Below are 23,449 nucleotides of genomic sequence, written 5' to 3' on the forward strand. Positions count from 1 at the left end.
TCTCTGTTTCAACATAGAAGTTGCTTTTATTTATTTGTGTTTTTGTGTGTGATGTATGTATTGTGCATGTGTGTGAATGCAGGTGTGCTTGTGCCAAAGTGCACAAGGACAAGTCACAAGACAACTCCAGGGCTAGTTTCTTCTGCTACCTTGCCAGACAGACTATGGCGTTTTGATCATCAGGCCTATGCTCGGGCACCTCTTTCCCCTCAGCCATTTCCCCTGCCCCAGAAGAGAGTTGAGCAAGAGCGATAGGCAGGCATCTCTCTTTTCCTCACTAATTCAGTTTTGTTGTTTCTTTTATTCACTCTCAAATATGATACATACTCTCCCCTGCCCCTAACACCCTTCCTTGTGGCCAAAGGATGAGCCACTATAGAGTAGTATATTTTTACATTATATATGACCAAGAACCCCCTAAAATATTAACAGAATTGCATTAGCCTATCTTGTTTTTATATAGTTTAGTGATAGTACACTTGTCTACTGTGTATGAGGTCCTGAGTTCAACCCCAACTCCGGAAACAAACAAACCAAAAGACTAAGGATTACTATCTATTAGTTTGTCCTTTCTGCAAACAGTTCTGTTCTGAGTGGTCAAGCAGCAATGTGTGCTAGGTAAATGTGTGTGTGTGTGTATGTACATGTGTGTGTGTGTGTGTGTGTGTGTGTGTATGTATATATTTATATGTATGTGTGTGTGTGTGTATATATATATATATATATATATATATATATATATATATATATATATATATATAGCTACACTTGTGTCCTTAGCGTCAGCTGATTCAGACTAAACATATGCTTCCTAGTTTAGGTGTTGTTGTGTATCTACCCTTTTAAATAATTGGATTGAGGCCCTGCCTGTGCTGAATAGTGAGCAACGCTAACATTAAATAGGGTTAAAAGACATTCCCATTGCTTAGAGAAAGAAGTGTTCCCTGGGCGATGGTGGTGCATCTCTAATCGAGACTCTGGAGGCAGAGGAGGGAGGATCTCTGTGAGTTCAAGGCCATTCTGGTTTACAGAGCAAGTTCCGGGACAGCCAGGTTTACACAGAGAAACCTAGTTTCAGGGGGAAAAAGGAAAGAAATGTTCACATAGTAGACAAGTTAAAATGAACATATGGTTTGAAACTGAGGGAATGTCTGAGGGAAAGCTGGCTGATGCTGCAGACCCAGTTCCGCCTGGTGGCACTTACCACAGCAGTTGCTACAGGCCAGTGTCTAGCCTCCTTTGCATATTTAGAAACTCAATTTTGTCAGCTCCTGGCATTGATTAGATGGGGGAATGCTGAATGTAACTAACAGGCTCCTAAGACACTGGTACATTGGAGAATGTCAATTTATTAATTTACAGTCAGAAACTTAACTGCCAGAAGGGCCCAGATATTCCTGCTGGCCTGGCCAGCTCATTGTTTCTCTGTAGACTACCCACATGGGAAGCCAAATTATAATCAGAAGATTGCTTGGTGAGCAAGGAATTAGAACAGAAGGAGTTTTATCATTTGAATATTCAGTGGCATCAAGCTAAGATAGCTTGATTCATTGATCTTCAAGTAAAGATAGCCTTGCCATGGGGTAGTTGATTCTCACAGTCTGTTGTGTGAGACTCCCTCTCTCCTGGACAGTGCTGAAGTGGTACTATCTTCATTTGCTTTGTAAGACTAGTTTTCATTAGTTTTAATAGATATACTCTGCAAAGATTATCTTAATCAGGTGATATGTGAAGTTATTTTTGACCTTGGACTGATTTATAATTGAGTGTGTGTGTTTACATGTTAGTGTTTACATGTGTGTGTTTACATGTGGGGGTATGTGCAGCAGATTGGGGCAGAAGCATGGGATCCCTGGAGCAGGAAGTTTGCTGGATGTGGGTGTTGACCTCAGCAAGGGCAATACGTGCTCTTAACCCCTGAGCCGTCTTTCCAGCCCTGTAAAGATTTCTTTTCAGGAAACTTGTTTATTTCTCTTATCATCCAAATTGACTGTGGAGACTCTGGTCTAGAACTTCCCAATCACCCCAGCTTTGAAAACAATTCTCTGTATCAGGTTATTATTGCTGCTGTAGCTGTTTATCACAGAGCAGCTTGAAATGGCAGGAATTTGTTATCAGTTTAGGAGGCTGCTTAGCATTGGAGCATCTGAGAATTTGTTCCTTGTTTGTCATCTAGCATCTGGTGAGTGCCCGGAATCCTTAGTGTTCTTTGGCCTGCAGCTGTAATCACTGAGGTCTCTGCCTTTGTCAGGAGCACGTGACGTTCTGAACCTGTTTGCTTCATTAGATCTACATCCACATTTGCACTACTCCACCCTGATACAGTGTAACCCGTGTAACTTGGTTACATTTACAAGTCCTAGACAGACATGAATTTAAGGGCAGCATGTTCCACCAAGTACAGACCTTGGACTTAGGAAACACAGTGTGGCCTGTCCCTTGACCATGCAGTGTTTGCTGTTACAGCAGAATCAAATGGTTGTTCTGTTTATTCAAATGCTAGCTGTTTTTCACAGAAGCCCTTTGTCTTGATTTCTTTTTGGCAAATGATTTTGCAGGTTGTTTGTAAGAGTAAAAGACCTATAGCATTATATGGCTTAGAGGTTGCTCTCATTCTTGGTCATGGACAGGAGCAGCTTTTTAAGACTTTGAAGTATTTCCTGATACCCAGACCATTGAAATCAGACCCCATGAGAGAGACCCTCACAACACTTAAAGTTTTTTTAGGCAGCCCCAACATACAGTCAAGCTTCACAACCACCAATTTGAAGCCTTTGCTATGCGTGACTCGTCTGAAAGCCTGAAGCTGGCTGCTGGCTGGACTGGAGCAGCAGGCTGGGTCCCTCCCATCCCTCTCCAGCTCTCCCTGCGGCCTCCGTGCTATTTAGGCAGAAGTGCTCTTCAAAGTAAAGGAAGATAGCACTTTTAAAAAGATAGTTAAAATGTTCCACTTGGGATTTTAATTTGTAGTATTATATACTAAATGACTGTACTATGAAATATTATTTGATGTTAAATATGTGCATTTTCTCAGTGGGGTAAAACTCTGGCTAATCCTTAGATAACTATGTTTTTTTTTTCCAATTAAGCTAAAGAAAAGAGTTTTAAAATAGTCACATTTTAAATTGAAAGACTTTTTTTTTTGCTTTTCTTTTACATACTTTTAAAAATTGTTATCTTTTCAAAAGGGGTGCTGTGGGGTACATGCCTTTAATCCCAGCACTTGGCAGGCAGAAGCAGGCAGATTCTGAGTTTGAGGACAGCCAGGGCTATACAGAGAAACTCTGTCTTGAAAAAAACAAAAAACATTTTTTAAAATAAAAAATTGTAATCTTTTACCCAAGTTATATAGTAGTCCACTGAATAGATTAAATATTTGATCTAACCATATCCTGAGATGGCTAGCAATCTTCTTTTTATTTTAAATGTCTTAATCTAATTTTCCTATTGCTTTTTAAATAGTTTGTGGTTTGTAAAAAGGAGTATATACTCATGTGGTTTGCTGAGCGCTGTGACTGTGAGTCTCATGCAGCTGAGTATAGTTCCAGACTGTTCTCTCCAGCCATGAAAATAAAGAGCTCGTGTGTCCATTCTGCGCTGATATATATGTGGGCTACTTCAGCTCCACTAGGAGAAGATATTATCTCTCCCTTTTGTTTTTTATGTCTTGCTATGTAGCCCGTAAGTTTGAGGCTATGTAACCTCAAATTTATGAGCTTTCCAAGTACTGGGATTACAGGGGTGTACCACGATGCCAGGTCATAGTTGTCCTTTGATGGCATAAACAGTCAGTTCTGCCAGCATACACTTAGCGTAGAATGGCTTGGTCAGAGGACATATATATGTGTCCAGCTTGAAGAGACGGTGCCTGGCAATTCCAAGTGAGTCTGCCAGTTCCTGATTTACCAGTGGGTTTGCGTGGTCTGAGTGCTCTGCACCCTTGTCCCTACTTCAAGTTTGCTGGTGTTTTTCCTTTTAACCTTCCAATGGGTGAAGTGGCATTGCCAGACGTTTTCATGAGCGTCATTGTGATTAAGCACCCTGCCATGACATTATTGCCCGTTTTGTGAAATGTTCATGACTTTGCCCTTTTTTGCAGTACTTGGCTTGAACTCAGGGTCTAATACGTGCTGGGCAAAGGTTCTACCATTGGGCTGTGTTCAGCATGTAGGTCATCGCAGTTTTGTTTCCTCCAGTGTGAAGACTGACTCTAGTGCCTCCAGAAAGCTAGGCCAGTGCTCTGCTACTGAGCCAGTCCCCAGTCCCCAGCACAGCACCTTTCCACTGATACACGACTAGCATCGTTAGCAGCTTTGTTTTAGGTGTTTGGTGATAGGCCTTAAAACTGCCTGGAAATGGGCTATCTGAAGCAGTGTCACAGTGGTCAAAGCCTTTAGAATCATTAGTGTACGGGAAACACCAATGAATTCCCTCTGGGGTGGCTTTACAAACGCTCACCAGGTGAGCGGATACACATTTCAGGCTGAGCAAGCTGTGTTGCTATTCTCATAACAGTGACTTTAAAAGAAAAAAATCCTATCCTGCATTTGGCTTAGTTTAAAAAAATTTTTTTTTTGTTAATTTGTCAGGGGTGATGTTTTGTTGTTTTGTTTTGTTTTTAATTAAGCATTATGGGCTACTACAATAACCATTATATTGACATTATCGTATCTTTTTTTTAAATTGGACTGGTAAGATGGCTTAACAGGTAAAGGTGTTTTCCACCAAGACTGACAACGTGAGTTCAAGCCCTGAGACCCACATGGTAGATTGAGAACTGCCTCCCTCCCACAGGTTGTCTTCCAACCTGTCTCCACACCTGCTCCCACACGCAAGTCTGTGAGCTTTAAGAGTGAATGAGACCCAGACGAGAGCAGGAGACCGTGCTTCATCACCTGCACCTGAACTGCTCAGTATACTTGGAAAGATGGTGAACTCTCCTGGACTCTGCTGTTCTCAGACTGCTCCGTATCACAGCACCAAATGTGCACCTGCGCCATGGCTGTCAGTCACTTCTTCCCACACAGATGCTGATACTGTTTCGGTCTTTCAGCTTGCAGAGCTTATAGTCAAAGTCTGCCTCATTTTTGCTGGAGACTCTGTGAGGCTTTGCTTTTGTTCTCCGTGTGGCTTTATCTGCTTCCATATGGAGATTTCCAGGAGAGTCAAGAAGGCCAGTCCCTCTGCTGTCATCTTCCAGGAACTGCTCACTGACAAGTGTTCTAAGGCCCATCTTATCCCTTTTTCAAAGACAGTAGGACCACTACTAGCTAGAAGGAAAATGCCACCTAGTACTTAGTTCATTAGGGAGACAGTCTAGGCTGAGTTGGTATGAAACTGCCTTAGGATCTCTGCTGTGTGTCGGGGATGAGTGGGTAAGGATTTCTGTGCATCTCGTGTGCTGACTGTGGTAAAAATGATCTTTTCCTTTTCAGAATAACAAGCCTTTGTACTCATTTGAAGATAATTCAGACTATGTCTATGATGTTATGTGGTCACCCACCCACCCAGCCCTGTTTGCCTGTGTGGACGGCATGGGGAGACTGGATCTATGGAATCTCAACAATGACACAGAGGTGAGCTGAGAAATAACAGAAAATCTGAGATTTATTGAATAATTTGTGAAATTTCTTTTATCCCATGGAATGTAAAAGTGCTCTGTGATTGTAGCTTCATCACAAAGAAACCAAATAAGCTTTGTCCCCTATATAACAAACAGCATGCTGTGCCGAGCTGTGCCGAGCTGAGGGAGAGACAGCTCTGCCTTGAACACTGGGCATTCTTACTGCGGGAAGGCAGCACCGCGCTTCCTGTCCAGGCGAAGTCTCCATGGGGGCCTAGACTATGTTTTCGTTCTTAGGCTAGAAAACAGAGAGTTGCGCATTTTCAGAGTATGTTAACCTTCATTCTGAATTCCCTGTCAGCCTTGATATATCATCCATAAACACTAGTCTTAGCCTAGACATGTTTGAAAGAAAGCTAATGTATTTCGATGGCCATTTTCCACGAAGGAAGGATTAATGATAAAGTGAACATAGAGCTGGTAGGATGGCACATGTAGGTAAACCCAAGACTCGGAAGGCAGAGAGAGGCAAGAGTGTCAATGAGTTAGAGGCTCCATACATGGCAAGATCCTGTCTCAGAAATCCAAGGCCTGGGCATGTAACTCAAGTACAGTATTTGCTTAGCATGTATGAGACCCAGGGTATAATTCCCAGCATCATAAATACTAATAATGTAGAAACTATCACATTTCTTAATTGCTATACCAAATTTGGCAATGCAATTTAACTGTGTCTGTGAGTTATCCTTAGCTAGTTTAAAGACGCCTAAAATGTTCTTAGGTCCCTGTATTGCCTCTGATTAGCAGACGTGATGCTAACAATTGTCAGTAGTAGTTGTGGAAGAGTCACTGGTGCCCTCCATCTCTCCTGATTCCTGGTAGCATCTTACACGCGTTCACGACCGGCCAGGAAGAACGCAGCAAACCGGAATCTTCTGCGGCAAAACTTTATTGCTTACATCTTCAGGAGCAAGAGTGCAAGAGAGCAAGAGCTCTATTGCTTACATCTTTAGGAGCCAGAGCGCAAGAGTGCAAGAGCAAAAGCCTTATTGCTTACATCGTTAGGAGCAAGAAGCAAGAGCCAGAGCAAGAGTGCAAGCGCAAAAGCAAGAGAGCAAGAGTGCAAGAGCAAAAGCAAGAGAGAGAAATGCGCAGATTATTTGTTTACCACTTAGAACACAGGATGTCAGCGCCATCTTGTAACGGCGAATGTGAGGGCGGCTCCCCACAGTAGCATCTTTCCAGATCCCTGGAAGTCAAGAACTTAGTTATACAAAGATGAGAAAGGGAGAGATATGTTGGAAATGCAAGAATTTTAATACTGTTATTATCTACTATTCATTAATTTGTTCATTCATTCATTTATGTATGTATGTGTTTGTTTGTTTGTTTGTTTGGTAAACTGACTACATAGCCCTAGAATGCAATGTATGGTCTAGGCTGGCTTTGAACTCACAGAGGTCCTCCTGCTTCTGCCTGACACCCCCACCCCCATGCCTGGTGTGGGGATTAAAGGTATGCACCACCATGCCCTGTCCAAGTTTACTTTCTTAGTTTGGATTTTTCTACCAAAAATTTATGGCTATAATTAAAATAAAGATTTTTCTCTTAATGGTTTGATTAATATCTCTGGGCTAATAGCTTATGATTAACTGATATAAGCATATGGACTACTTTGGTCATATTTCAAAACCTTAAGTTTAATGTCTGCCTCAGTGAATGTTAGTTACTCTGAGTGTAGATGTGCAGTCAGATTCCAGATGTGCCACCCCTGTGTATGTGTTATGTCCTGCCTGCCTTGGAGCTGGGCCTTGGAAAAGCTATTTGTACCAACAGTGTGAACTGTTTCTAGCAGCTACTGTCTGTCAGGTTAATTGGTTTTAGCTGGGGAAGATACAAGCTGCAAAAGTAACTCCTCTCCTTTAAGACTGAGCTGTGATCCGCTTATGAGGGAGTTGGAAATGTTTTCTTCTTAAAATGAGTTTTACTCACATGTTTTTAAACAACTTGACTGCTTAAAGAAGCTAAACAGAGCGGGGAGGGTATGGGGGACTTTTGGGATAGCATTTGAAATGTAAATGAAGAAAATACCTAATTAAAAAAAAAAAAAAAAGAAGCTAAACATAAAAACCCTTTACTAAAAAAAAAAAAAAAAAAAAAAAAAAAAAAAAATCCTTTACTAAGGAGATGCATGCAGCCATGTAAGAACTTCTTAGATAGGGGCTGGAGAGATGGCTCAGTGGTTAAGAGCACTGACTGCTCTTCCAGAGGTCCTGAGTTCAATTCCCAGCAACCACATGGTGGCTCACAGCCTTCTGTAATGGGATCCAATGCCCTCTTCTGGTGTGTCTGAAGAGAGCTACAGTGTACTCGCATACATAACATAAATAAATAAATCTTTAAAAAAAATTCTTAGATAAGTACTTTGGATTTTCCTAACCCATCTTCAAGGGTTGACGGTAATGTTGTCATAATAAATCTCCGAACAGAGAGGAAGGTAGGGGATTCTCTAGTCTCATCTCCTAGAAACACAGACTGAAGAAGAATTATCGTTTTACATGTTCAGAAACTGATGAAACTTTTAACTATGCTGCATTTTAAATGACTTAGGTACCAACTGCCAGCATTTCTGTGGAGGGCAACCCTGCTCTTAACCGTGTGAGATGGACCCACTCAGGAAGAGAAATTGCCGTGGGTGATTCTGAAGGACAGATTGTCATCTATGATGTGGGAGAGGTACGGGGCTTTCTGCCTATAATTTTGACACATTTGCATAGTGTACTGTTGTGAAGGTATTGTGGTAGCTGAGTCTAGCAGTGTGGCTCATGAATTGTATAAACTACATGGTTGTATGCTATCCACCGCAGAAGCAGCTTGTGAGGCTGTCTCTCTAAGTGGGCATCCTGTGCTCTCATGCAGCAGATGTGAAGATAGCAATGTATGACAGTACCATGCTTCTAGATTCCTGCGTTGGTAGGAACTCTTCAGACAGGAAAGGAAATGTGGGATTGCAGAGTGGACTCAGGGTTTTATAGAGTTGATACTGAGATAAAACTTTATTGTTGTGTATTCATAGATTTGTTTGAACCAGATAGTACAAATCAAAGATACCATGTTTTGCTAGTTTTGTTTTTTTTGTTTCCAAAAAGAGTTCATGTGTATATGTATGCCTGAGTATATGTATGTTCATTGTGCCGGAGCTTGTGGAGATCAGAAAAGGACATTGGATCCCTGGAACTGGAGTTACAAGCTGTTGTGAGTCACCATGTGGGTGCTGGGAACCGAAACCAGGTTCTCTGCAAAAGCTGCCAATGCTCTTAGCCACTGAACCACTTCTCCATCCCCTCACAGTTCTTTAGTAACCCTCAGCCTGGGTGCAGAGGCATGTGATGGAGTGCAGCAGGATGAGTCAGTCGGGCTCTCACGTCACTGCTAGACTGCTGGACACAGTGCCCAGCAACACAGGGAGCAGAGCTCAGGGTTTCTTTTTGGTCCTGACTAGAGCCTTCTGACTTTTTCTATGTCATTATAACCCATCTTGTCCTGATACTTTGTGGCTGTAGCAATCAGATCTTGGGGAAGAGAGATTAGATCACTTAGAGCAACCATTTGGACAGTGCATGCAGATGTTTGTGTGCTTTGGCTGGTAGGTGGTCGTTAGCGACACGCCCTTATTGAAAAGCTATGGTTAGCCAAGCTCAACTATGATGGGGGTTTTTTAGTTAATTTTAATTGATGTCAATTGTTACACTTGGCTAGTACTTACCTATCCGATCTTGTATATGGAAAAGCAGATTTGTCCACTGGCCACATTGGATGATCTGTGCCCTGTCACGGCAATGCTTGTCTCTGTCTAACATAAGAACAACTCTAGGGACTTTTGGGTTGACTCTGAGGCAAAAGCACCATAAACTTCTTTCTTTGCTCTCGATTCAAAACTATGCTCTAAGGAGTTAGAGAACCAAGAAAGAATACTTTATGTTCCAAACAAACCCTGGGTTCAAAAGGCTGATATGAGAGGGGCACGAATTGCAGACAGCCTGGGCTACACAGAGAGATCCTGTCTCGGAAAAGAAAAAATAAAATAACTATTTCATACTAGTAGTGGTGGAAAAAATACAATTAAAAGTTTTGAATGCATTCCTCTCCTTCAGCAAGACCCATAGTGGTGTCAGGAAGTCTGTCTACAAAGCATCCTTGTTGTAGCTTTGCACTGGTGGCAACAACAGAGTCATTTCTGAGGCTGCCACGACATGTTTTACAAACACCTTTTGTTTTGAAATGTTGTAAATCATTGTTATAGTCGCTGTAATTATGGAAAGGCTCTTTAGGTCAGTTATTACTTTTCAACAGAAAGATTACTTGAAAACAAAGTAATAGTAGATAAGATGAATTTTTATTTCATTGCTCAGCAAACATTGTCTTTCTTTTAACAGCAGATCGCTGTTCCCCGAAATGATGAATGGGCAAGATTTGGCCGAACACTCGCAGAAATTAACGCAAACCGAGCTGACGCAGAGGAGGAGGCAGCTACCCGAATCCCTGCCTAGCCTGAAAAGCGGCTGTAGCCTTAGCAAATTTGGCAAAAATGATTAAGTAGATCTCAAACTATTTGCATGCTTCTGATTAAATGAGTGTTAAAAGAAAATGCCATGGATAATCTGGGTTTAATACAGGAAGCAAAGCTTACAATGCCTTTTTATATTATATTCACTTTGTTTTGGATTGGTGTCATTTTTAATACAGCTGACAACTTTACAGAATGCAGCCTTTTCTGAATTCTAACACTTGGGTGTATATTGTTAATTATTCTTTTGGATTCTTTTGAACTTGTAATACTATATATAATTATTTCTAAAGCACAGATTAAGTAAGTTCTGCATATTTCTAAGTAGCCACAATTCCTTATTCCGCACTAAGTACATACCTCCGTGTCAGTGGTGTTCTTCCTGTCCAAGTGTATAGGAATATTGTTCCCTCCCCGCATGCCGTCGCCTACCTGTTGTAAGTTTCATGTTGATGCCATTTCCCTTCTCGATAGTTCTATGGTAGTTATCTATAAATAAAAACAAATATATGCTAACTTCTCAAATTTTCACTTTTACTTTTTGAAATTTGAAATTTTCTCTTAAAAATTTTTTGTTTTTAAGTTCCTAATGCAAGCAGCCACCTTAAATAGTTTTTAGCCTTAAATATACACCATGTACGGATAATGTTGCTCTCCCTGGGCATTGCAAACTCATGTTGGAGAATTTGTCGGTGGAAATGTTCTCTTAGGTTAGCTTCTGCCTGACTCTGTTACTTGTCCTGATGTAGCTTGTTCTGAAGAAAAAATGCTCACTTCTTAGTTTGCAGGGACCGAGTGCACTGTGTATGTACGCTCTGAAGCGTGGCTGCCTGGAGAGAGAGAAGCTTGCCTGTGGTGCAGCAGCCACACAGGAGCTGTGCTCAGTGTCCATACTCGGCTCTACTCTTGGGATTTGCTAGCACAGTTTTACAAACACTCAAGGCAGATAGCAATGTGTGCATTAGTGTAGAAGTCGGCTGTGTCAGGACAGGAGGGAAAGACTGGGATCAGACCTTACAGGCTTACATGCTCTGAGTTGTCCTTTCTTGGTCTTCGCCTTCAAATCCTGAGTATCACTCTTCACTCATAGGACCTGAACTAAAGCATTAGAAATCAGAATTTGAACTTTTTGGATGTTATAAGAAGGATCAAGACGTCTCCATAACAACTTCTCCACTCTTAGCACTCTATGGTATAAGGAATAGTTGGCTAGGAATACTAGACCCAAACTATAGTTCTAGCTTTGACATCTCTGAGAAACGTGATGTTAACCAAGCCTGAGCCTTACTTATTCTTATTATGAATTGTCAAATACATTATTTCTAATTTGTCTCTCAACTCTAAAGTTATTAACCTTATTTGTTTCAGTTACCTTTCCACTTTTGAATCTTTAGTTTTCATAAGTTGCCCCCACAGTTGCCTGTTACATACCAAAGAGCCATCTCAGGTTATCTCAGGGTAGTAATTTTAAGTCCAAAGTTCAATGCCAGCTGAGTCCCATGTCTTCTGTAGAGGAATTCATATACTCAGAGGAACTGTGTTTTTATTCTGTTTGTAAAAGGGACTAGAAAAAGGAAAACTATAAATGTTAAAATATAAAGGTTGGAAAGTGACACGGTTGATCAAATGGTCACTGGTCTCCAGTTGTTCTTTTAAAAAGGAATTATTTATTCCCACAAAGCAAAAACTCCTTGGCGCTAAGTATTTATAAAATACAATTTGGGGCTAATATTCCTGTTTATAAAATTTTATAAAATAAGTATTGCCGAGGAGTTTCTGCTTTGGGAGAGTAATTCCTCCTCAGCCGTGAGAGAACTGTAACTTAGCCTGCGCATTCAGCCGCAGTGCGCTTAGGACGTGTGCAGCGTGTACTGGCTTTCTGTGTCCTTAGGACGCGTGCAGCGTGCACTGGCTTTCTGTGTCCTTAGGATGCGTGCAGCGTGCACTGGCTTTCTGTGTCCTTAGGACGCGCAGCGTGCACTGGCTTTCTGTGTCCTTGACGTTTGTCATGAGGGACGCGGCTCACTTGGCAGCCGCTCTGCTGTGACTGGCAGGCACACAGGACAGTGAGAGGAAGTCGGTTGGGGTGGAGGATCATGCGCTTTTTACTTTTGGATGCGAAAGACCTTCCTAATCATGACAAATTCTAGCTTACTTGTGACCAGTTTCCTAGACAGGAGACAAGGCTCAGCTTTCAACTTATTCCTAGATTTGGTTGCTTCTCTGCTTTTGAATGGGAAGTTAAAGCTTATCACCTTTGTGTTGAGAAAGCATATTCAGTTTTTCAGGCTGTAGTTAACAGCACTGAGAACTGTGTCATGAAGGGCCGAGCATACAGCAGAGGAAGAAGAAGGAAGGGGGAGTGGTGGCAGGGGAGGGTAACCTGTACTGGTCTCAGATAGACTTCACCACTTAGCCATGCAGAAACTCTGAAGTCTGCGAGGCACGTTGTCCTCCCTCTTTCTATCTCTCAGACAATTAAAAATGTCTTTTTCACAATTCCAGTGTCTCTGTCTGCAGCAGAGTGATTTTCTAACTGGAAAAGCTGCATACTTAGATGTTAACTAGAAGCCAGTTACAGCTCTCACTATACACTGCTCATGGGTGGACCATGAGCATCCAAGGTGTGACATACAGGTCCTGAGCAGAGGTCTAAGGGTTTAAAGTCAACAGCACTGGTTCTTTTGATAACTTAGCTTTAGCATCTGGTTGAGGTGGGGTTGGTTTTCTGTGTTAATCCGAGACATATAACAGTAAGAAAATACTTTAGAGCTGTCATCTTGCTGATTGTTAGGTAGCAGGGACCTATTTGGGGAAACTACTCCCAAGAAGAACCCTATGTTTGATTCATAAAAATAATAAATGAATAAAACTTTAAAATCCTGGCAAGATTATACAACAGTTAAAGGCACTTGCCACCAAGCCTAACGTTAGTTTGATCTCTGGGGCCATGTGGAAGAAAGAGAGAATCGGTTCCTACAAATTGTCCTCTCACCTGTGTGTGTGTGTGTGTGCGCACAAACCACACACACATATAATGGAATAATTTATTTTTGTTGTAAATGCTGGGAAGTAATTTACTTAGACATGGGACTTATAGATCCAAAGGACTTGGAGCATTGTCCTAAAGGCACTGTGGAAAGAACACTGGGCTGGAAAGATGACTCACCTTTGAAGACTGCTTGCTGCTCTTGCAGAGGACCCTGAGTTCAGTTCCCAGCATCCACACCTCACAGCTCACAGCTGCCTGAAACTCGAGCTCCGAGGGATCTGATGCCCTCTTCTGGCCTCCATGGGCTTCTGTACTCACAAGTACAGACATACATATATACACAATTTCCAATTAATTTTTTTTTGACAAAAAGAACATGCAGGGGCTGGGAATATGGTTTAGCAGTTAATGCACTTGCCTAGAGAGTAGCACGAGAGCTCAGCTCCCTAGAGACACCATAAATGCCAGGTGGCAGGAAAGGGTGTCTCACCTGCATTTTGAGGAGTCTAGATCGGATTCCTGGAACATGGGAACATGCATGCGCAACACACACACAGAAAGACAAGAGTACCTTCCATATTTCAACTGAAGAATTAAATAACGTTCTTGTAAGTAGTATCTTAAGTTCACTGCCCCAAAGCGGTAAGAACTTTCTTACTGTCTCATAGATTTCAAACTTTTTTTTCTCTATATTTAGGGAACATGGTGTTGGAGCAATTTTAGAAAAAAGATTCCCCAGTCCCAAACCGAAGGCTTCACATAGTGAGCAAATCACGGTGGTTTTCACAGTACACTGGTGCTCTCAGACCTAATGTGTGAGCTTCCGGTGTTTAAATCCCCCTCCTCCTCACTGTGCTCCCAGTTCTTCCAGCTACAAGTCCGAATGGACATCAGGCATTTAAGTTTTCTGTATGTCGCTCTAGCCACAGAGAGTTTCACCACCCCCAATCAGCAATCTTTTACAAACTTTTGTAAAATTATAGTATTTTGTGTTGTTAGTTTCCTAGCAGGAGTCTCAGTTTGGGCTTGTTAATATTCCATTAGCGGTTCCCAGTTACAGCATGGAACAGCTTGCCCTCGGGTAAGCTTGCAGGAAGGCCCATCTCACTTCGTGAGGTCACTTATTCAGGTCTCTGGGAATGTATTATCCTGCCTCTCCCATAATGTACTTGCTGTGGCCAGAAAGCTGTGGGGCAGTGATTGTGTGGGGTGTAGAGCATACCTGCACCGCAGCGCGTGCAGAGACCTGACCCTGTGACCAGAAATCAGGAGTGCCGCTGGGGAGATTCTGATAGCAAGTCATTTTATCCTTTGTGGGTTTTTTGTACTGAATTTTTGAGTACTTTTTTTTTTTTTTCTGAACAAAGTAATGGAAATGCGTTGTAACAAAAGTTTTTCTACTTAAAGATGGCCTGATATAAGAGAGAGGATACTGAGCCCCAAAGACTCTGGTTCCAAGACAGCCATGGTGGTCTGTGCCTGTGATCCCAGCACTTGGGAAGCTAAAACTGAAGGGTAATACAGTTGAGGCCAGCCTAGGCTATAGAGTGAGACCCCATCTCCAAATCAGGAGCCTGTGTTCCAGCCCTGTTTGCCTCCAGTACAGAAGATAACCTGGGACAATCTCTTCTTTCCTTTTTTTCCCCTTATTTGTTGTTTTGGTTTTTTTGTTTTTTTTTCCCAAGACAGGGTTTCTCTGTGTAGCTCTGGCTTGGCTGTCCTGGAACTCACTCTGTAGACCAAGCTGGCCTCAAACTCACAGAGATTCACCTGCCTCTGCCTCCCGAGTGCTGGGATTAAAGGTGTTTGTCATCACCACCCAACTAGTGTTTCTTAAATAAGGAAAATAATTGCTTTCTGTGGCAATTTTGTAAGAGAATGCATATGTGAAGACTCTGTAAAGTAAAAATAACTTTATTTTTAGTTTCTTTGTTAAGAGAATGTGAGAATGGAGAGAGTCATATTTTTAAAACTATTGGGGGGGGGGCGGGAGACAGGGTCTCACTATGTAGCTCTGACTTAACGGGAACTCACTATATAGACCAAGCTGACCTCGAACTCGCAGAGATCTACCTACCAATCTCCCAAGCCTGTATTTTAAAACGTTTACATGAAGTAACAGGAGCTCATCTTTAAAGTCAAATGCCTTGGTGTCTGTCCAAAAGGAGTTGCCCTCAAGTGTTCTCATCACAGAGTGAGCCCCGGTCACCTGATACTGAGGAGCAGTGAGCCAAGGGAGAACTGGCACACGCTTGAGAAGTGTAGCGTCATCCATCTATATTGTAGATCATTGTCCCTCCCCTTTCCAGGATTGGTCCCTTTGGAGACGACGTGCTCCTCATGGGAAGATGGTCACTACAAGGTGCAGTGCTCTGAACAACTCTAGCTGTTGACCTAACTCAAGTGTCAAGGGAATTTTAAAAAATGACACTGACACAGACACAGAAAAGCTGGGGTTGGGTGGTCTGGGCTGTCCACTGGGGAAGCCACAACACCCCCAGAAGCTTAGCTGAACAAGGAGGCAGGGTTAGCTGATCTTGTTAGAAACAGTCTTTGTAGGGGAGCAGTCTTCAAGCCATCACCAGGTTAGAGGATGGCTTTCTGAACTCATTGTCAGCATTCATACTTGGACCAGAGGAATACTTTACAACTCCTCTGGGCCTAAGACACCAGGATCCTTGATGTAGCTGTCCCCATATCAAACAAACACATTCACTCAGGACTTTGAACTGTGTGTGGCTGTCAACCCTAGAGGAAGCCCTGAAATTAGCCTTGAGAAATAGCTCTTCCTCACCTCTTACCCAGACTGGCAGGTCCCAGTTTTGTTATAGCAGCATCTCCAGGCACAGAGCAAAACCTTATATAATGAAGCCCAGCTGTTCTAGTTTGTTTCTCTGTTGCTGTGATAAACACACAGACCAAAGCACCTTGGCGAGGAAAGGGTTTATTTGACTTGCAGCTTCTTGTACACAACCAAGGGAAACCAAGTAAGGAACTGAAGCAGACGCTGCTCACTGTTCCCTTGCTCAGCCACCGTCCTTATACTACACAGGACTAGCTACCCAGGGGATAGCACCGCTCACAGTGGGCCGGACCCTCCTACAGTAACTAGCATGAAAGAGACTATCTTCACAAACATGTCTCCAGGCCACTCCAAGAGAGGAAGTTCTTCTGCTGAGGCTCCCTCCCAAGTATGTCATGTTGATAGGTGAAGCTATGATAAAATTGGCAAAAATCTTGCTACCGTGACCAGGCCTTTATTAATGGGTTCCATTCCATCAGTGTCTGACTGTAAGTCACGAATTTGTCAGTACACGAAAGGTCGATAGATCTGGAGGACTGCATTTTCCGGAGGCAAAACTTTCTTTGTTTTATTTTGGGATGGGAAGCTAGAATTCTGTTGCCTGTGCTGTGCTTCAAGTCTTGATACTTGTTGCCTGAGCATCCTGAGCAGTTGGAATTACAGGCACATTGCCACGACTTCCTCACATAAGCCTGTCTGCATGAACCTGTTTAAAAGGCCATAAAGCAGGCATTCTCAACCTTCCTAATGCTGCAGCCCATTAATAAAAATGTTTGCCATGCTATGGTGACCCCCAGCCATAAAATTGTTTTTGTTGCTACTTCCTAACTGTAATTTTGCTACTGTTATGAATCACAGTGTAAGTATCTGTTTTCTGATGGTCTTAGGTGACTCCTGTGAAAGGGTCATCCAGCCCCCAAAGGGGTCACAACCCACAGGCTGAGAACCACTGCTGTAGCGTCTCTGTATGAGGGTGATAAGGACCAGGGTGGTGAAGCATGCCTGTACTCCCAGTGTTTAGAAGTTGAAGCTGAAGCAGGAGGATTGCTGCTATAGAAACATTTGGACAGTCTCTTGAGTCAAAAGGCACAAATATAATATCAGGAGCAAGAAGAAATGTCATAGACATTGATCAATATTTCCTAAATCTAAGTTAATTTTTATTTTGAATCATAATCCAAGAACTGAAGTCCTCGAAATCTGAAGAATTGATGGAACAAGGAAAAATACTAGAGACTTCCAGAAACTGTCAAGCACTGAATGAGAAGAAGAAAAAGACAAGAGATCATATTTAAAAGAGAGTCATATTTAAAAAAGATATCATATAAGAGTCATACTTAAAACACAGAGAAAAATCAGGATACAATTAACAATTGGCTTAGTATTTAAAACAGTATCAGAAACAGGACTACATTCCAAATGTTTTCAGAAAAAGCCTGTCTACCAAGAGTTTTATATCTAGCAAAGTCATCTTCCAAAACCCAAGAGGAAATTGCATGGCAGAATAATGACTGGAAATATACATTGGTAGCCATCCTGCTTTTCAATTGCTAAAGGAAATGCTGTCTGAAAAATGGCATAGAGGGGCTCATAGTCACGAGAGAGGACGACGGGAAAACCTGAGGGGAAGACTAAAGACTCAGTGCATGTTTTCTTCAGTAGATGTAAAATATAACTTCAAGGCACAGTGATGTGAAGGGTGGAGTCATGACTACAGATAAGCACAGAGCACGGGAATGGGGGTGGGGACAACTGTCTTAGAAGAATGACTTTTATTTTACTGAAATATATCTCACTGGAAATAGAAGATTGTTATAAATTAATGTATTTATTATAAGCTCTAATCATTAAGGAGATAACTTGAAAACTCAAAGTTTAAATGATATACCATAAAATATATATTTTACAAAAAGTTCATAAAGGAAGAGAGGGTAGTGTGTCTGCAGCTCAGGGGCAGAATGTTCCCTTAGTTTGTCAAGTCCCTGGGTTCAATACTCAGCACTAAAAGGAGGAGGAGGGAGGAAAGAAGGAGAAGAAAATAAAGGAAAGAGAGGAAGGGAGGGAGAGAGGAGAGGGAAGGAAAGAAAAGGAGGAAAGGCAGATGTGGGAAACAAAACCATTGACTGCAAGGCTGAAAGATGAGACCAGGATTGGTACACTAATGCGAGTTGTATCTTGAGCATGATGGCACAGTTCTGGGCAAGGTGGCATCCACTTAACAATTCCCAGAAATTAAGTCAAGAAGAGTGAGAGCTCTGGCCAGCCCAGGTTAACCAGTGAGACCCTGTCTCAAACACTAAGGGCTAGGAATGTGACTGAATGCAGAAGGGCTTGCCTACCATGCACAGATATTGTAGTGAACCCCTAACACTGCATGCACATGCATGTGCACACACACAAATGCACATGCACACACAGAGAGATTATCTATAGTATTCAAATGCATGAGTTTCCTAAAAGCACATATAACAAGAGATGTACACGACTCCTTTGGTGAGCACAAACTTTTATTAAGACATGAAAAATATTTAAGTAGAGATATAGTATGTTCCTGGATCAGAAGCCCCCATCATGACACAGATTCTTCCAAAGCAGCTTATAGATTCATTACTGTTTAAATTATCAGTGCTTTTAAAACGGTTTTGATAAGCTGATAAAATATACATAGAAGAGCGAAGAACCAGGAAGAATCATAGCTCTCAAACAACAGGAGAGACGAGTACCACACTGTGTATCAGGAGCGTGCATTGTACTGGATACAGAAATGAACAGAGTAGGGCGAGAACCTGCATCTAAGACAGGAGAGCCCTACAGCAAGGAGCCCAGAGACAGTGAAGCCCAGGCTGATTCTTAGTGAACAACAACGATGATGCTCCAGAGCCGCTGGGAAAGGACAGGCGTTCAATAAACAGTGCTGGCAAGCCTGGCTGCCAATCAGAGAAACAAAGGTCTGCCCCACATTGCCAGAGACACGAGGAGAGGTCCAAACTGCATGGAACCTGAATGTGAAAGGCAACACTCTAAACTGTATAACAAGAAAATAACTTTATCATTTTTACCTAGAGGTCTGGTGTTTACCCTCTGGTGGTTCTGGGGAGTGAACCCAGGGTCTTGTAGCCGCTAGGCAAGCATGCTGTCTCTCAGCAACAGTCCCAGAACAATAAAGAATAATTTTTTTAATGAGATGCTCAACAAGCTAACAAAAATACCAATACATTTGGACATATTAAAATTAAAATGTTAGTATATCAAAACCATCATAAAAAGACATGGCACAAAGTAGGAAAATGTGTAAGACAAACACATAGTAGTATCCAAAACATGAAGAATATCATGGGCTGAAGAGATGGTTCAGCAGTTGAAAGGACTTTCTGCTCTTACAGAGAACCTGGGTTTGATTCCCAGCACCCTCGTTCGACATTTCACAATCACCTGTGACTCTAGCTCCAGGGGGTCTGGCACTTTTTTGAGCTCTGGAGCCACTGACATGCATATGGTGCATCACACACACACACACACACATTTTTAAAAAAGAGGCACAGTGAAGAATAGATGTCTACATTATCTATAGCAGCGTTGTCTATAATAATCACAAACTGGGAAAACAAATGTCAGTCAAGACTAAGATCGAAAGTAAAGAATAATGCATCCTATAATAGAATGGACAAACTCTCATATGTATTTAGCACAAGAAGTCTCAATTTCATTCATACAAATTTCAAAAAAATAAATAAGAATAGGTCAGGGCTGGCAAAATGGCTCCGGTAAAAGCTCTTGCTGCCCAAACCTGAAGACCTGAGTTCAAATCCCGGACCCCACATGGAAAGTGGAGAAAACTTATTCTCAATAGTTATCCTCTCAACCACACATGTGTTGTGACATGTGTACATATTCGCATACACATAGACATATGTGCATCATTGATGCACAAGAAACAAGTCAAGAGGCCAGCCTGGATGAAAGTAGATCCAAGAGGCCAGCCTGGACCACGGTAGATCTTGTCTCAAAAAGGGGGAAGAGGACCACAGTATTTAAGGATGTATATGTGAGCAGGAAAACCAAGCAGAAATGAAGACATGGTAAGGGGATGGGGTAAAGACTGGGGAGAAGTGCACGGGTACTTCTGGCTGGTTGAGAATGTTGTATTTCTTGACCTGGTCATCGCATGAGTACTATTTTAACCTGTATGCACTTTTCTGTGTCTATGCCTTAGATACTTCATATGCCTTCTGTATATTTTACAAAAAGAAAATGTACAGATGACCAGTAAAAATGAAAAGACAGCGAATGTTCTGCCCACACCTACAATTCCAGCACCTTATTGGGGAGACCAAAGGTTACCACAGGTTCAAGGCTAGCCTGATCCACATAGGGAGTTCCCAGACTCTGAGGTTGCAAGAGTGAGACCCTGTCTCAAAAAACAAACAAACAATAAAAAGACATTCATTCAAGCCCATTAGCAATTAGAAAAATAAAAACTGCAACAGTGACCTCTGTTTATGATCTGCCTGTGAACCGGGCAATCTTAACTTGCCCATGGGGCAGGAGATTGAGACCTCTGTGAACAGCAATGTGGCGAGATGTATACAAAATAAAAAACCCGTCTATTTTATGAATTAGTCCCTAACAAATACTAATATACAATAACATATCATGACACACACACAGAGATATTCTCCTCTAACTACAGTGTTGTTAATAATAATGAAATGACTATTTTAAAAAGGCTTCATAATCCATACAGTGAAATAATACACAGCTACTAGAAACAGGATACACTTTCTATAAACTGATGTGGAAAGAGCTCAGGGACATACTAAGAAAACCAAGTCACGGAATCACACATACATTGCATAGCCCTGGTTCTAAATATATAAATATGTACATATGGAGATGTATGGAAAACAGATCACAAATTTATGCTCTAACCTCTCAGCAAAGGATGACAGGAATGCTGGTTGAAGAGGAGGTAGCGAGGGCACTTTGTCATCGTCTTACACACACACACACACACACACACACAGACACACACACACAGACACACATGTAATTTCATGTCCTTGAACTACTTGTATAATTTTAACAAGCATAGCAAGAACAATTAATTATGCTGTGTGTTCAGTTCTAATGGGACTAATCCAACACATTTAGAAATAGCCAGCTTTCAAATATCTTTTGTTCTTAGGGTTTCAAGAAAGCTCAGAGTTGCAGATACAGGGTTGTCAGCCACCAACTGGTGAGCACTGTGAGGGGCACTTGGTGACTTGGGCCATCTCCAGGTTCACCTCTAATGATATCTGCATATATCCTCACAGCCATGGCCACAGCCGTGCTTTCCCAGAGCTATTCGCTAAAGTTAGTAAGTCCTGATGTTGCCAGCTATCAAGTAACAGCCACAGTAAATGTGGCTGTAGGTCAGAAGCAATTGTTAAAGAGTAAATATGGGCATGTGTGTGTGTGTGCACACACACACGAGAGAGAGAGAGAGAGAGAGAGAGACCTTCTGAGGAAGTCATCTCCATCTGAACTCCTAGCAAGGACCCAGGCTCACAAAATCACCATGTAGGAACCTCCCCGCTTCCCTCCCTCACTCCACCCGAGTTCCTTCTGTAACAAAATATGCATCCCCTAGGAGCAGGCGAGTGCAGACAAAAAAGCCCCGAGAGGAGACCTAGGAAGGAAACCAACTCCATGCAGACATTTTGGTGTGCTTTTATTTTTGATTCGTATCATACTTTACGAAGGGAAACTTCCAAACTTTACTCTTGCAACATCCTGACCTTGACCTTGCTGCATAGGAGAAAAGCAGAACTAAGCGAGCCTTGCTGGAGCCCATCCCGTTCGTGTGTGTGTGTGTGTGTGTGTGTGTGTGTGTGTGTGTGTGTGTGTGTGTGCGCGCGCGCATGAGGAGCTGCTTCCAGCTGACAGGAGGATTACACTCAGCTACAAACGACTGGAAACACAGCAGCCCGTGAGTCACCGGCTCATCCTCTGGCATCCACGGGCAAGCACCCTTCCCACGCGTTTCTTATTTAATGTGGTGAGCATTAAGTTTCGCTCTGCCTTGTATCAGCAAATACCTTCCTAGTCGCGAATGGAAAACAAACTGAAACTGGATACATTCAAACATGGCTGCTTGATTTCCATAAGTCATCAGGAGGAGAATGAATTTAACTTTAGTACATTTATTCTTACATGATTCATAATAAAACACTTTCAAAACCTTCTGTACAGTTCAAGCCACTCAGAACAGCGTTTCATGTTTATAAACGTGATTTGTTGGGATGAGGTGCCGAGGTGTCTCTGTACAAAGATGTACAATATGTACAGTCACTGTAGGTACAAGCTGTGCGAAGCAGAGTCTAGAACACGTAATTCATGCCAAGGCTCAGAAAACATTTCAACACGTAAAGACTAAAGCTTGAAACTGCACTGCGGCTCTCCCTGGGCGTATGATCACTTTATAAACAATACATGTATAGGTCGTATAGAAAGTGGTTGACCCCAGCGCTGACAGTACCATGCAGCTGACTGGACACGGTACCGCCCGTTCTCCTGGGCCTCGGTCTGTACTTGCTATGTCATTGGGCTGCTGCTGCCGCCTTGGGCTGAGCCACAGCTACGCTAGGAGACTTAAACTTGGGGAGGTAAAGGCCAAACTTGTTTTCAATGCCAGCGAAAGTGGCCGTGGCAAGTCTGTAGCCACCGATGTGATCGGGGTTGGCAGGAGGGAGGTCTGCGATGCGGGACTTTGGCGTTGGTTCTGAGCCAGAAGGTTTGCTGTGAACAGGAAAAAGCAGACCGTTAGGGATCTCAGGGCTTACACTTTGAGCGGGGTCTGTGACAGCCACACCCCATGGAGAAGGCTCTCTCAGCTCTCTCCATGTCTCCTGCATCAATCATGATATCCAGCGTCACCACAGCATTGCTTTCACATACGTCATAGAGAAGACAAACGGCCCCACCCCCACTGCTTATGAGCAGACTTGAGGGCAGAAAAATAAACGGAAGAGAAAATGCACTCCATTAGTAATAGTCTTTGGGAAGCTGGCTATTTGTAGATTTTTCTATTTTCTATTACTATGCAGGAAGCATACATGAAATGTAAAGGTATATGTATTGATTTAATTTTAAAGCTTCTTGAATAATGGGCTCATAATGCTTATCACCAAAAGAGAAACAAATTTAGTTCTTGCTTCTACAATCTCTCAAGACACAGTATTTGTACGCTGGGATGAGAAAATTGCTGTCCTTGCATCTTTTCCGTATGCTGGTCGCTCCACTACTTGGATCAGCAGCTATTCCCCTACTGAGGCTTTCAGCAGGATCACAGGGTTATGACATAAAGACACGCAGTGCCCAGGCTTCTGCCCAACAGTTAATAATTGCTCGCTTGCTTTGGGTACAACTTCCCTGCAGACTCAGCAAGCAACTGCTTGTCTCCCCAGGGGAAGCTTTGTGTGCTGCATTTGGAGCAGCTCAGTTTGGGGCCTGCACTCTACAATGGTTGACTCGTTGGGTAAC

At 42.4% G+C, this 23,449-nt stretch overlaps 2 protein-coding genes across 25 annotated transcripts in view; one reads left to right on the forward strand and one right to left on the reverse strand.

Annotated features, from left to right (window-relative positions):
- Dync1i2 (dynein cytoplasmic 1 intermediate chain 2) overlaps positions 1–10,655 on the forward strand; it is a 51,628-nt gene extending 40,973 nt beyond the window's left edge. For 12 of the 22 annotated variants that reach the window (XM_017315319.2, NM_001198872.1, NM_001198873.1 and 9 more), the window contains 3 exons: positions 5,436–5,576; positions 8,174–8,299; positions 10,000–10,655. In XM_017315319.2, the coding sequence (XP_017170808.1) occupies positions 5,436–5,576; positions 8,174–8,299; positions 10,000–10,113 (381 nt within the window). In that variant the 3' untranslated portion in view covers positions 10,114–10,655. Of the gene's footprint in view, positions 1–4,794; positions 5,577–8,173; positions 8,300–9,999 lie in introns of those variants that run through there. The other 10 variants (XM_017315324.2, XM_017315326.2, XM_006498676.2 and 7 more) reach the window with 2 other exon arrangements.
- Positions 10,656–21,621: 10,966 nt separating this feature from the next.
- Positions 21,622–23,449, reverse strand: part of Slc25a12 (solute carrier family 25 (mitochondrial carrier, Aralar), member 12) — a 93,512-nt gene continuing 91,684 nt past the window's right edge. For all 3 annotated transcript variants that reach the window (XM_030252254.1, NM_172436.4, XM_011239853.3), the window contains one exon: positions 21,622–22,705. In XM_030252254.1, coding sequence (XP_030108114.1) covers positions 22,507–22,705 — 199 coding nt within the window. In that variant the 3' untranslated portion in view covers positions 21,622–22,506. The remainder of the gene's footprint in view (positions 22,706–23,449) is intronic.

Source organism: Mus musculus, chromosome 2, assembly GCF_000001635.26.
Source record: "Mus musculus strain C57BL/6J chromosome 2, GRCm38.p6 C57BL/6J".
In the NCBI taxonomy this organism is placed as follows: Eukaryota; Metazoa; Chordata; class Mammalia; order Rodentia; family Muridae; genus Mus; species Mus musculus.